Genomic DNA, 15242 nt, shown 5'->3' on the forward strand with positions numbered 1-15242 from the left:
GAAAGGGCGTGGAATCAGAGAGGAGCGAGGAGGTTGGACGCAGGGCTAGATCCAAGGCTCAAGAGCCCCGAGCACCCGGTGTCAAGGGGTTTTGAAGGTCGACTGAAGGGGAGGGGTTTGCTACATAGGGCCAATGGGAGCACATTGGAGTTAGAATGGGCAAAGATACAGGGCAATAGGAATGTAACAGGGTGGGTACAAAAACTGAAAATCCAATGAGGTAACCTGGCTGAGGTGAACAAAGACGAACATTCTAGAACATTAACCAAATACGGGGTAGGGGAGGGGAGATGCACAGGGCCAATGGGCTGCTTGCTTGCTGCATGTTAATGTTGTCAGCCGCAAGGCATCCTGAGTGTGAACTGCTATTTTGCTGTGACTCAAACTTCATCTCACACCCAGGACTCCTCCTCCGGGGCTGCTGTTCCCTGTGGTTGGCCGCCCGAACCCATTTGGGCGAGGGCCACCGCTACAACAGACGTTACAAAGAATGCCACATTGTATACAGAACACCACTGGTTATTCACACGTGGCCCCAGGGCAGCCCCGGCTGCTCCTCAGCTCTCCACAGGCTCTGGCTCAGTCTTGAGCTTTTGGCTTCCCAGGATTTGCTTATCAAACAACTCCCACTCTCTTTTGCTGACAGGCGGTCCTTTAATGTATTTCTCTTCTGCCATCTCATAATTGATGTCATCCACAGCAGCAAAGGCACAGATGATGGCCTCAGGTAAAAGCACATCTGAGATGAATCTGATGCTATCCCCCAGGATCTGGTGCAGTTTCTTGTTCATCTCCCTGTACACCTCCTTCAGGTACCCAACCACCAGGTCCAGCTGCTCCTCATCCTCCAAGTATGTTTCCACACAGGTCATGTAGTGGCTGGAATTCAGGAATTTCTTCAGCCAGCGGGATTGTTTCCCACTTTTCAAGATGCTCAAGAGATGTTCTTCAGCCCCTTTTGTCTCAACAACGAACTCCACCAGCTTCTTGTTCTCCCTGTCCCTGGCAGCTCTGGTCCTGTCAGGGAGGAGCTTCCTCAGGGGTTTTGGGGGAAGTGTCTGAGGAGGATTCTCCAGGGTTTAACTCCTCTGTGTTTGGGAATGCCATCTGGACCACACTCTGGTATCCCTCTTTCCTGACTGGGTAGCTGATATCAGCAGCAAAATACTCCAGGAAGGACCCAGTGAAAGAATGATGACCCACTCGGACCTGATAGTCCAGGATGAGCTGGAGGCACCAGCACTCGATCTCCTTGGAATAGTTCTCCTTGGCTTGTTTTATGAGCTCCTGCTTCTCCTCACAGACAAAGTGCTTCAGGCTCTTCAGAGTCACTGAGAAACCTTTTTTCTTCTTGTTCATGGTGCCATCTATGAAGAGCACACAGGCCCTTTTGTTCTTCCTCTTCCCTGCTTTCACCACTGCTGGCCAATACAGATATCGCCGCAGCTTACACCACACCAACATCCCTTCCTCGAAGAATTTGGGTTCTCGATGGGACAGAACATGTGGAAAATATTCCTCCTCTTCATCTGCCAGAGGTGAGAGGGGAGGGAGGCTCTCCGAGGAAACTCTCCTTGAAGACATCCCAGGGGATTCCAGCTGTTCATCCTCCTCAGAGTCAGGGGCTTTATTCCCAGCCAGGTGTGAAGAATCCTGGTTTTCTTTTGAGGCTGAGGGAAAGCACCAGAAGGCCCAGGTGAGGATACAGGGTGGTTCCTGCATTTCCTGTCTGTGCCTGAGGCCACACCTGCCCCATCCAGCTGTATGCCACCCTCCGCCTCTCTCCTTCTATCCAGCTGCTTTGCCAGGTTTTCATTCTCACTGCTGATGCTTTTCTCCAACTCATCTGAGGCACTTCCGCAGGAGGAATCCAGCAATGTTCTCCCAGGCTGAGGTCCTGTCTTTCTGGGAGGTTCCACGGTGACAGATTTGGAGGGGACAGGTGGAGAGCCCTCCTCAGCAGTCAGCTATGTTTGATCCCGGGGGGAATCATGCCTACATCCTCTTTTCCTCGCTTGCTGACTTCTCCCTGCCTCTGCCTTACGGGAGACTCCATTCACTGTTTTGGTCTGGGCTTTCCTCTGTCTGGGTGATGATTTTGGTTCTGGTTTTTTGAAGTTCTGACTGTCAGGGGCTGGTGCCACACATGAGTCCCTGGCACCACACCTGGAAGGTTTTGCTGCAGCCCCACGTGCTCTGGCAGGGCTTGCACCACTTCCATGTATTTTGGAAGGGCTTGTCCCACTTCCACATGCTTTTCCACTCCCCTCTGGAGGCACGGAACCTCCCCGGCTCCGTGGTTTGGGATCATCCTTCAGCCCACAGTTATTTTTGGCGTTTCTTTTCCTTTTGACAACCTCAGGTTCCAACATTTTCGAGCGAGAGTGCAACAAGGAGCTGCGTGAGGGGGCAGGTGGGGCAGATCCCACACTGTTCTCTGGGGAAAATTCAGAATTTGGTCCTTCTGCAGGTGGCATTTGACTGCCTAAGTCACTTTGATGGAGAATATCCAGAGCAATTTTCAGGGAACAGTGATATTGCAGCTCCTCCACGGCCTCACTCACACTTTGCTTTTGCTCCAGGGTGGAGGCGATGGCCTTGATCCGCTCCCCCGACAGGGGAATGGCATTTGCAGAGCTCACACTGACCTGCTTCTCCAAGCCAAGGATTTCAGCTTTAAATCCCATCTTTCTCGAGGTGGCAACAGGATCACTCCCAGCAACTCCAGGTTTGCACAAAACCTTGGCCAGCCACAAACGCCTCTTCCATTTGCAGAAAACAAACTCTTGGTCAGCCATGGCTGAGCTTCAATCGGAAGAGGGCAGTTCCAGAGCGTTACGGTCCAGGTGCTGGGATCTCCGGGGCTCCAGGATCACGGCCCAGGTGCTGGGATCCCCGGGGCTCCGGGATCGCGGCCCGTGTGCGCTCCTGACAACACCACCCCCCACGCGCACCACCGCCGCCACCTTCATGGGAGGCTCCACGCATTGTTGTTCTGCTGAGTCACCCAGGGCGGAGCTTCCTCAGGAGAGCAGTGGGGCGATTTAAAGCATCCCTAGGGAGCGCGGTGACCCGGAGTCGGCAAACAGGGGCGTGACATGTCTCTGAGAGAGTGGCACAGCAGTTTGCGCAGCAGTTGGCGCAGGCAGGACAAGCAGGCAGGGCTGCAGGTTTACTGCTGGTGGGGTTTTTAGTTGTTAGTTGCTGTGCTTTGGTGGTAATGGTCTTTACACGATCAAAACCTGGAAATGCTACAAGTGTATGTAGCCAAATAGAATCCTTCAAGAAGGATGTGTCTGTCCAGACCCATTCCTGTGCAGAGTGTTTGAGCTTATCGGCGGTACCAGGGGGCGATGCAGAAGAAGCATGTTTGCAGTGCGACCAGGTGAACGACCTGCTTTCACTGGTGGCTGAGCTTAGGGAGGAAGTAGAAAGACTAAGGAGTATTAGGGAAAGTGAAAGGGAAATAGATTGGTGGAGCTCTACCCTTCCATCCTTGAGGGAGGCTCACCAGGAGTCAGAAGACTCCTATGCCTCCCACAATAGGAGGACACCTGGGGGATGAAGGGGAGTGGAAATGGGTCCCCATTCAAGGAGGTAATAGAAATTCCTCCCTAGCCCCCTCACCTACACAGGTGCCACTTCAGAATAGGTATGAGGCCCTGGATCCAGAAGATCAGCTAGAGGACATAGAGGAGAATGATCTGTCCAGTGATCCCTCCAGTGGTGGTTCACCTGTTAGACAGATCACCACCTCTAACATTAAAAAGAAAAGAAGGGTAGTGGTAGTGGGTGACTCCCTTCTTAGGGAAACAGAGGGCCCCATATATAGACCAGACCCATCCCACAGGGAGATCTGTTGCCTCCCTGGGGCCTGGGTACGGGATACCGCCGAGAGACTAGCTGGGCTGATTCGGCCTTCTGATTACTACCCACTGCTGATACTCCAGGCTGGCAATGATGAGATTGAGAGGAGGAGCATTAAGGCAATTAAAAGGGATTTTAGGGCACTGGGTCAAGTGGTTAATAGGGCAGGAGTTTAGGTAGTGTTCTGCACAGTCCTCTTGGTGGTAGAGAAAAATGATGAAAGAAATAGGAGAGCCCACATTAACAACAAGTGGCTCAAGGGTTGGTGCCATCAGCAGAATTTTGGGTTTTTTGATCATGGGGAAACTTCTACAGCACTTGGTCTGCTAGAACCAGATGGGCTCCATCTCTCTGTTAAGGGCAGAAGGTTTTTAGTTCATGAACTGGCTGAACTCATTGAAAGGGCTTTAAACTAGATTCGAAGGCAGAAGGGGATACAGCTGGGCTCTCTGGAAACAGGCCCAAGGATGGTAAGCCTGAGTTAGGGGTGAAATCAGTAGCCCAGCTGAAGTGCATGTGTACTAATGCACACAGCATGGGTAACAAACAAGAGGAGCTGGAAGCCATGGTACAACAGCAAAGCTATGACGTAGTTGCCATCATGGAAACATGGTGGGATGACTCGCATAGCTGGAGCACTGCACTGGATGGCTACAAGCTCTTCAGAAGAGACAGAAAAGGGAGAAGAGGTCAAGGGGTGGCCCTTTACATTAGGGAGGTTTTTGATGCCGTGGGCATTGAAATTAATGATGATGAAGTTGAATGCCTATGGGTAAGGATTAAGGGGTGTAGCAATGTGATTTTCAGATCTCCATGTGGTTTTTAATTTGTTCACCTGCTCTGAATGCTACTGGCTGTTTTTGAAATATGCATCCTCCTGTACCCAAAATCTATTGATGTGTTCCCCTTGCCTGTCTTGCCTTCAGACCTCCCGGGACTGGCTCTGGGAGAGCCAGCCCCTCCCCCTTCCTTTCCCTTATAAGCCGATGCCAGCAGGAATTTGGGGTCTCCATCTTTGAGCCTGCCAGCTCTTACTCCCATCCCCCGCTTTCCTCCCCCTTTCCCTCCCCTGCACCCCACCTAAGGACCCTAACAAACTTCCCTGGCAGACCTGGAGATGGCGTCCAGTTCGTTCTTTTGTCTCACTACATTTCCTGCTAGAATTTCTGTGGCTGGAGACCCACGCCATGTGAAGCGCACTCCGGGGGCTGCCCGGCCCGGACTTCGTGGAGATACGCACGAGGCTGCTGCCTTCTGCAGCCCTCCCGCAGAGAGAAACATCAAAGGGGAAGGCGAACAAGGCTGACATCCTACTGGGAGTCTGTTACAGACCACCCAACCAGGATGAAGAAATGGACAACTTATTCTATAAGCAGCTAGAGAATGTTTCAGGGTCACCAGCCCTTGTTCTCATAAGTGACTTTAACCTACCGGACATCTGCTGGAAACTTAATACAGCAGAAAAGAGGCAGTCCAAGAAGTTCTTAGAGTGGGTAGAGGACAATTTGCTGTTGCAGCTGGTGAGTGAGCCCACCAGGGGTGGGGCTACACTAGATTTGTTGTTTACAAATAGTAACTTATTTAGGAGACTTATTCAGAGAGTTCCTTGGGAAGCAGCCCTTAAAAACAAAGGAGTGCAGGAAGGGTGGGCATACTTCAAAAAAGAGATCCTGAGGGCACAGGAGCACACTGTTCCAGTGCGATGAAAGATGAGTCAGCAAGGCAAATGTCCATCCTGGATGGACAATGAGGTCTTGAAGGAACTTACGATAAAAGAGGATTTATCATCTTTGGAAGAACGGTCAGGTCTCTCAGGAAGTATTTAAGGGAGGCTGCTAGGGCATGTAGGAAAAAAATTAGGGAGGCCAAAGCTCAGTTTGAACTCAATTTGGCAACCTTTGTAAAGGACAATAAAAAATGTTTTTACAAATATATTAATGGCAAAAGGAAGGGCAAGACCGACTTTTGTTGTCTATTGGATGCGGAAGGGAATTTAGTAACTGCAAATGAGAAGAAGGCGGAAGCGCTTAACAACTTCTTTGCCTCCGTCTTTATTAGAAAGACACATGGTGCTCAGGACAACTGTCCTCCTGGGTTGGTACATAGTGTCAAGAAGAAGGATGGTCCCCCTGTTATCCAAGAGGAGGCAGTCAGGGAACTGCGGAGCTGCTTGGACATTCATAAATGTATGGGACTGGATGGGATCCATCCCAGGGTGATGAGGGAGCTGGCGGATGAGCTTGCAAAGCCACTCTCCATCGTTTAACAACAGTCCTGGCTCACTGGTGAGGTTCCAGATGACTGGATGCTGGCCAATGTGACGCCCATTCTTGAAAAGAGTAAGAAGGAGGATCCTGGTAATTACAGGCCGCTTCGGTACCAGGGAAGGTTATGAACAGTTTATGTTGAGTGCTACTACACAGCACCTACAGAATGGACAGGGGATTAGACCCAGCCAGCATGGGTTTAGAAGCGGTAGGTCATGTTTGACCAGATAACCCACCTGGTGGATGCAGGAAAGGCTGTAGATGTTGTCTATTTAGACCTCAGCAAAGCCTTTGACACTGTTTCCCACAGCATACTCCTGGAAAAGGTGGCAGTCCAAGGCCTGGACAGGAGCACTCTTTGCTGGGTTAAGAACTGGCTGGATGGCCGGGCCCAGGGAGTGGTGGTGAATGGTGCTGCATCCAGCTGGCGGCCAGTCACCAGTGGTGTCCCTCAGGGATCTGTGTTGGAACCAGTTCTGTTTAATATTTTTATTGATGACATGGACGAGGGTATTGAATCTTTCATTAGTAAATTTGCAGATGACACTAAGCTGGGAGCATGTGTCGATCTGTTGGAAGGTAGGAGGGCTCTGCAGAGAGACCTGGAACGGTTGGATGGATGGGCAGAGTCCAATAAGATGAAGTTTAATAAGTCCAAGTGCCGAGTCCTGCATTTTGGCCACAATAACCCCCTGCAGTGCTATGCTGGGGACAGAGTGGCTGGACAGTGCCCAGGCAGAAAAAGACTTGGGGGTACTGGTCGACAGCCGACTCAACATGAGCCAGCAGTGTGCCGAGGTGGCCAAAAAGGCCAATGGCATCTGTAAGGGTCGATCCAAGAATTGAGTTCTGTCTCAACATTTCTCATCAGAAATTACAGGTGCAGGACTTATGCAGAGAATGCTGTGTACTTGCCTAAGGCTGGTGCTGAGCAAATGCTTCATGCCCGCCTAAGGTAGTACGGAACGAATGCTTTGTGCCTACCCAAAGCTGATACGGAGTGAATGCTTTGCACCTGCCTGAGTTGATACAGAACAAAGACCTTGTGCCTTCCAATGTGGGTATGTGACGAAGGCTTTGCACCCGTTGCCCTGACACCCATTGTGAAAAACCTGCCGACCATGCCTCGGACTCTCCTCCCTTGACCCTGCCAAGTGGAGATTGGCAAATCTCCACAAGAATTAAGGGGGAGCAAAGGCGGCTGGCAAGGAGGGACCAGGTGTATGGACTAAGCATAAAAGACAGCTTTGGAGTGGCTGAACTCCGAAGATCTTCCCCACCGAAAGATCACATCGATCTTTGCAGAGGCCAAGGAACGCCGACTGGACGGGACTCCAGGGACGCCGGACGTCTGTGGACCCGTGGTGGTAGCTATAGCCCCTTTCCTTCCCTTTCCTCCCCATCTTTTCCCAATTTTCTCTCTTTCTCTCTCTATCGCAGGCCGCTTTACCGGCCAAATTAATAAAGTTCCCCCTTGGATTGAAATTTAACTCCCTTGACTTGTTGCATTTTGTGTTTTCTTTTCCTTTTTGCACTCTGAGATCGTAGCTGGTATGAACCATCACGCGTCTGCTTACGAGTGGACCGTGACATAAATTGGCGTCACGGACAGGATCCTGATAGAGGCTGAGGGACAAAACCCCTCGAAACTCATATTTGAGGACTCTATTGGGATTCCGGCTATCAGGACTTAGAGTGCAAAAAGAAGGGGAGTTAAATTTTTGTTTTAGTGACACCTGGGAAAGGGTAAGAGTGGCCATTGGCAAGTATCTAACTTTCTCAAGTAGATTTGAGCTGTTTTTTGTTGTTTTTGAAGTTGTTTTGTTTTAGGATTAAGAATTTGTTTCTCAAGTGAATTTTGAGCTGTTGTTGTTGCATTGTTTTTGGAGTTGTTTTGTTGCAGGATAGATTTTTGAGCTGTTTTTGTTGTTGTTTTGAGGTTGTCTGGTTTCTGAATCAGGATAGAGAGAAATGTTTCTCAAGTGGATTTGAGTTGTTTTTGTTGTTGGTTTTATTTCTGAGTCAGGATAAGGAGAAAGATGTCTGGCAAACAGGAGAAGAGAGATTCTCAGTTGGTGGATGATAAAAATGTATTATTTACATTTTTGGCTAAATATGGTGCTCGACCCTCTCCTATTGGGGAAGATTGGGCTCGAGAGAATTGGAAAAATATGCAGAGTATAGTAGATCGGATTTCTCTGCTACAGAATGAGGCTAAGGTTAAGTTTTTACTACCAGGAAAAAGCAGGACAATAGTCTGTTCTGTTTTGGGTGCCAGCTTGATCGCAGCCATTGAAGACCGTCATAGGCAGCGTAGTAATGAGGAGAAAATCATAGAATCCTTAGAAAACATGATGCATTGTCACCAAGAAATAATCTCCAATCTAGAAAAGGAATTAGAGCGCCAAAAGGAAGAAAACCATTCATTACGGGTTGCTCTTGAAGTTAATCGCATTATGAATACCACTAATTCACAGAACACTAGCTCACAAGACACAGTATCATCGGGATCAATTAACCCAATATATCCACAAAAAGAATTAGAACAGATGAAAAAACTTGATGAAAATCCTCCTAATTTAAGACCCTTAATCAAAACTGAATTTTCTTATCTTAATGATGAAGATACAGACCCCCACATAACCACCAAGGAAACGCCCTATTCTGCCACTGAACTGGCAAAGTTAAAAAGAGAATATGGGCGTCTTACCAAAGAATCTGAAACAGAATATGTGTGGCGTGTGTCTTTAACTGGGGGTGATCAAATACAATTGAGTGAAAAGGAGGCTGAGGGTTACTGGGGCCACGGAGTTTTCTTAACAACAGGTGATCGCCGTGCCCCATGGTCTCTAACTCAACGCGCTGCTTACTGGGCTGGAGGGTTAAATCCTCTGGACAGGGGAGACCCCTTGGCAATAATAGGCACAGCTGACCAATTACTAGAAAGTGTACATAAAGCTGCTTGCCTACAAATGATACATGAGAGAAAATTAATTCCTGGATGTGAATCACCAATGATGTTACCTGTCAACCCTGAAATTATGACTCCTTTAATAAGGGGACTCCCCGAGTCACTCAAAGCCACGGGGATAAGTCTTCAGAGAACCATAGCGTCAATAGGTCCGGTGGAAAGATTGGAAAGTTTTATGCGCAGAGGTGATAATAGCAGAAATACAGGCAGTACTGATCCAGACTCTTACGCTAGTTCCTCTGACTTTTCAACACCAGCCCCGCCAGGTAACAGACCTCACCCTAGACTTAAAGTATGGACATGGGGGGAGGTAGCACAAGAATTAGTTGATTACAGTAGAAAATACTGTCTGATAAAGCCTCTAGAAGAGACATCAAGAGGTATCCAGCAAGTAGGAGTTAAAAATGCACTGCCCTGCCCCAGCAAAACTATGGATGTTGCCAAGGAACTGTCACAGCCTAAACCCCTTTCTGTCCAACTTGATTGGTGGCGTTTAGGACTTAAAAAAGGAATTCCTAGAGATTTGATGGATGGTTTACCTTTAGAAAAATTGTGCAAACGGGTAACTCAGTGGCGTGTGACAAAACCACCTTCCTCTGTGAAAGAAAGTGCATCCGTCGCAGCTTCTCCCCCCCCTTTCGTGGATGGTGCAGACAAGACATCAAAGCAAACCTTTTTCTCCAGAACAGGGAAACTAGGATCTCCATTTCCTAGTGGTGGGCAGGGAAATGGAGAATGGATCTATGTTAAACAGCTCACCAAAACAGAAAAAGGAGATGTGTTAATAACAGCTATTGTGGGATTTTATTCTTGGAGTTTTAAGGATGCTGAGAAAAGGTATACTGCTTGGGAGAAAGGCTTGTTTGTGGTAAGCCTTGCTTTCATTGTAGTCGATGCACAGATTGACCATTTCTGTGATGTGTTTTCTGTAACAGAAGTAACCTCAAAGAATCTTTCTATCCAAGAAACAGAGAGCCTGGATATCAACCAAGATAAACCTGCCTCAGTCATCCGGGTGGCCCCTCCTTTTTCCCAACACCAAACAATAAATGCCTGGTTTATTGTTCCACTATTTTAATTCCCTTTTGCCTGAAAAGGGCAAGGTCTCTATTTTTTGTTTTTGCAGGAGAACCCCGTGGGACTTTAAGAATTTCTATAGAAGAAATATGAATGAAAATTGAAGACTTAAATCTGAAAATGGCCTACAAAATTTTCATTAGATTGTTCATACTTTTCTGCATTACACCTTCTTCCTATAACCAAAATAATAATGAATTGCCTTGGTCTCAAGCCTTCATAGAATATTCTAACTCTTCCAGAAATTATCCCAAAAATAACCATCCAAAATTTGGCTGTAGTCGTAATGCATGATGGCAAAATTTACCATTTGTCTGATTGGGTCTGGGATAAAAATGAGTGGGTTAGAACCCTACCCGGTATCATTGATGAAAAAATTCAAGTGGGATGCAGAAAAGTGGAACCTGGTTTTCAATACCATTTGTAATTGGAAATACCAACCAACAACAAATATTATTTAAACCAGAATGGTCTCTCAAAAAGGTTGCTCCCTTTTCTCCTGGAGATGAATGTCGAGAGACCTGACTGGTGGTTTTAGGAACTAGATTGGGGGTTCTAAATAGCATTGATTTGGAGGTATTATTAAATAAATTGGCTACTGCAACTTTTGATCTGACAAAAATGAAACAGCCTTTAAGAAGGCATTTTTCCTACAGAAATCCGAAAAATAATTTGGGATAGTGCTAACAATTTTGAAAAGAACCTCCAATCTTGGTGGAAGTTGGTAAATTTTACCTATAATCATGTTAATAACACTGTCACAGCTTACGTATTAACTATTCACAATGCTTCAGTATCTTTAATTTATCCTGTTTTCACATTAGGCTTGAGCCACAATGGAACTATACTCTATCCTTTCAAGCACAGAGCATGGGCCCAAAAGGTGAATGATAAATGGCAAATGATAGACCTGGAATCCTGCATTGTGTGGGAACAACTGTAAAAATAACACCATCAGAACACGAGATTTTTGTTTAGATACTGACCAAAATGTTTGCCATTTTGAAATTCGTCCTGAAATTAACCCTGAAACCATAATCATTTACATTGGCAAGGGTTGTGCATGCTTAAGAACTGTTTGTAGTAATATCACAGTAGGAAATGTGATAGCTTATACCAGTAATCATACAAATATTTGTATTTGTAATTTTACTGAAATCATGGGATGTGACTTCTCTTACTCAGCTCCAGTCGCTTCCCACCAAATTCTGAAATCTGATATCACATTGATTCATATTGAGCAAGCTGCATGGCAAAAAGTAAATGTAAAAATCTTTCCTATCTTGTTTCCCTTCCTTCCCTTCTCTCCCCTTCCCCCTTCTTTAGTGTTACCACCATGTGGTCCCGAAGACAACTCATCCAGAAGACACCTCATCACAAAGAAAGACAACTCACCCAGAAGACGACTCATCATGAAGAAGACAACTGGTCCTGAAGATAAATGTTGAGCCACCGGGTGGTGTAAGGGTCGATCCAAGAATTGAGTTCTGTCTCAACATTTCTCATCAGAAATTACAGGTGCAGGACTTATGCAGAGAATGCTGTGTACTTGCCTAAGGCTGGTGCTGAGCAAATGCTTCATGCCCGCCTAAGGTAGTACGGAACGAATGCTTTGTGCCTACCCAAAGCTGATACGGAGTGAATGCTTTGCACCTGCCTGAGTTGATACAGAACAAAGACCTTGTGCCTTCCAATGTGGGTATGTGACGAAGGCTTTGCACCCGTTGCCCTGACACCCATTGTGAAAAACCTGCCGACCATGCCTCGGACTCTCCTCCCTTGACCCTGCCAAGTGGAGATTGGCAAATCTCCACAAGAATTAAGGGGGAGCAAAGGCGGCTGGCAAGGAGGGACCAGGTGTATGGACTAAGCATAAAAGACAGCTTTGGAGTGGCTGAACTCCGAAGATCTTCCCCACCGAAAGATCACATCGATCTTTGCAGAGGCCAAGGAACGCCGACTGGACGGGACGCCAGGGACGCCGGACGCCTGTGGACCCGTGGTGGTAGCTATAGCCCCTTTCCTTCCCTTTCCTCCCCATCTTTTCCCAATTTTCTCTCTTTCTCTCTCTATCGCAGGCCGCTTTACAGGCCAAATTAATAAAGTTCCCCCTTGGATTGAAATTTAACTCCCTTGACTTGTTGCATTTTGTGTTTTCTTTTCCTTTTTGCACTCTGAGATCGTAGCTGGTATGAACCATCACGCGTCTGCTTACGAGTGGACCGTGACAGCATCCTGGCCTGTATCAGAAATAGTGTGGCCAGCAGGACCAGAGAAGTCAATTTTCCCCTATACTCGGCACTGGTGAGGCCGCCCCTTGAGTACTGTGTTCAGTTCTGGGCCCCTCAGTTCAGGAAGGATGTGGAGACACTTGAGCGTGTCCAGAGGAGGGCAACAAGGTGGTGAGGGGCTTGGAACACAAGCCCTATGAGGAACGTCTGAGGGAACTGGGGTTGTTTATCCTGGAGAAAAAGAGACTCAGAGGCGACCTTAGCACTCTCTACAACTTCTTGAAAGGTGGTTGTAGTGAGGTGGGGGTTGGTCTCTTTTTCCAGGCAACAACTGGCAGAACAAGAGGACACAGTCTTAAGTTGTGCCAAGGAAAATACAGGTTGGATATTAGGAAAAAGTTTTTTACAGAAAGAGTGATAAAATACTGGAATGGTCTACCCGGGGAGGTGGTGGAATCACCATCCCTGGATGTGTTTAAAAAGAGATTGGATGTGGCACTCAGTGCCATGGTTTAGTTTAGTTGAGGTGTTGGGACATAGGTTGGACTCAATGATCTTGAAGGTCTCTTCCAACCTGGTGATTCTGTGATTCATGCTCAACATCTCCTGTCCTCCTTTGCCTACACTTATTTTTGCCTAATTTTACTTAACAGATTTTAATATTCAAGTTAGTTTTCCAGTTTTCTCACCATCTCTTTCTAGTCAGTAGAAAAAGGCAAGCTTCTGCAGAATATTTTGGAAAAGGGGCCTAAATGGAGGAGGTCCAGATAGCCTTTGGGCAGATTAACAAACTGTGCTGACCAGGGAGAGGCCAGTGAAATGGTCCTAGATCAAGTGTCTAAAATTGGGCAGCTCAATCCAAGCCAGTCTGGCCTAAAACATCCACACATTGTTACTTTTAAAATAATAAAAGGCAAATCCCACTTCCAGTCTCTCCCCTCACAGAGACAGTTTTGCACTGGGAAGCAAGAAAGTTGCTTTGAATCATAGTGACATAACCTGGTCTCTAGCAGGGCAGGGCCAGCAGCTGGCTCATTTCTCCTTCAACTGCCCAGGAGAATTCATCCAGCAGCTGATAGACCAAGGCTTGCAATCTGATATGAAAGGATTTGGACAGACAGAGCTGATTGAAATTGAATGCTGGCCACTGTGGCTAGCACAGGTCTTTCCCATGAGAACATTCTCCTGTGTTTTATAAACAAAGATAAAGTTTGGATGTTGTTGAAACAGTGTCTTGAGATTTGGACAGTTCAGGCCCGGCCAATCAGGCCTAGGGGGAGGTTTCTGACTGACCAATCTGGGTGACCTCTGAAAAGTCTATATATATGTTGGATTCAAAATAATAAAGCGCTATTTCTATGCCACACTGAGAATCCGGGATCTCTTCTCTGCTAGCAGCTCAACAGCGTCAGGCCACCAAAGCATGGCATGTTTTGGGTGAGTAGTCCATGAGGCAGTGATGTGTGAGAGTGTGGGTATGTTTATAGCAAAGACTGTAGCAGTAGAACTGAATGGTAAAACTGCACCAAAAGATGAGGTGCTAACCTCCCCGAGAGGAAACCAAGATGTCTGTCAAGAAAGAGAAGAGCTTGTTTAGACTGGAGGTGTCAGAAGAAACAAACCACCTTCCTTTATCTCTTCTGTTTGACCCCATAGTGTAGAATTACTTGCTACTGAAGGTCACCAATGCTGAAAGTCTAGGTAAGCTCAAAAGTAACAGCACAACATCATGGGCTGAAAATCACCAAGAGGTATTAAATGCAAAGACACCACTCAATCATAAGTCCATCTGTCAGGAACAAATGGAAGTTGAGAGAATAGTCTGGAAATACCAAATGCTGATTTTCTTCATGTACTCTTCCTTAGGCTACTGTTGGTTAGCAGACACCCACACTGACACAGTAGGGACACATTTTGTCTTTCTTGTCATAGTCATAAATACTCTTATCATTATGAGGGGGTAAGATCTGGTTTTACCTGCTACCCTGACTTCCTAAAAAATATGTCACTAACTCTCTCTAGAGTGAACCCAGATAACACGATGGCAAAAAATGAGTGTTAGAAAGAAAAGTCTCACTTGATCGAGGCATTCAGGTAAAGAGAACAGATGAAAAAATTGTTTCCTTCCATAGGCAGAGTTGGTAGAATGAAAAACCCAGCAAACAGATCAGCAGAAAGAGATATAATCAGTGTTTGTTACACTGACTTTTTATAATCATAGTGGAGATAAAATCTCTGGATTCAGGACCAGCTACCTAACTTGTTCAATTTCTTGTTAAGTCACATTCTTCACCTGGTCATCTAAAATGCTTCAAGAAGTAAAAGCTCAAACATTCCAAAGAACTATCAAAATTCCCAGAGGATTCCCTTATTTGTTAGCCTTCAGCTATTCTAAACTTTTTTGTAAAGCAGCACAACAAAACATAAGCAAATCCTTTCATCCCTTCTCTATTCAGCAAGCATTCTACCACACACACATGGTTTAGAGATTTGCGAAACAAGGATGAATGGTTGAATCAGGGTTCAAGCAGACAAACTTCCTTATAAATCAGAGTTTTACATAAGCTCTGAGATGTAGACAAGAGGGGAACCATTGCTAGAACAAAGTCGATTCTGTCATGTAACACGGGCCATGGGTATTAAATCCTGCTTTGAATCCAGTAACTGTGGATGAGCTAGTGCATATCAAAAGGTTTTAGCAAGAAACAGTTAAAAAATAAATGGAGCCAAAATATTAAACTTTTCCAAGCTGCTGAGAAATGACAGTTCTTAGAGACATAGAAGACAATATACCTCAACAAAGTAGTCTAGAGCATTAGAGAAACCAAA

The 15242-nt window shown here is 46.4% G+C and overlaps 1 protein-coding gene and 1 pseudogene across 2 annotated transcripts; one reads left to right on the forward strand and one right to left on the reverse strand.

The window, feature by feature from the left end:
• Window positions 1–557: 557 nt before the first annotated feature.
• On the reverse strand, window positions 558–2971 carry LOC146444664 (PWWP domain-containing DNA repair factor 3A-like; annotated as a pseudogene). Its single transcript, XR_014851724.1, has 2 exons — window positions 2884–2971; window positions 558–2846 (listed from the first exon to the last, which is right to left on the reverse strand). The product of XR_014851724.1 is annotated as a PWWP domain-containing DNA repair factor 3A-like (transcript).
• Window positions 2972–8068: 5097 nt separating this feature from the next.
• Window positions 8069–10183, forward strand: LOC146444665 (uncharacterized). The gene has a single exon (XM_085049539.1). The coding sequence runs from the start codon at window positions 8174–8176 to the stop codon at window positions 10181–10183; it is 2010 nt and encodes a 669-aa protein (XP_084905665.1). The 5' UTR covers window positions 8069–8173.
• Window positions 10184–15242: the final 5059 nt, after the last annotated feature.

This window comes from Lichenostomus cassidix, chromosome 1 (assembly GCF_008360975.1).
Source record: "Lichenostomus cassidix isolate B80296 chromosome 1, HeHo_3.0, whole genome shotgun sequence".
In the NCBI taxonomy this organism is placed as follows: domain Eukaryota; kingdom Metazoa; phylum Chordata; class Aves; order Passeriformes; family Meliphagidae; genus Lichenostomus; species Lichenostomus cassidix.

What these genes read in the sequence shown, in the direction of transcription:
- LOC146444665 (XM_085049539.1), top strand. Translation starts at nt 8,174, where the DNA reads ATGTCTGGCAAACAGGAGAAGAGAGATTCTCAGTTGGTGGATGATAAA.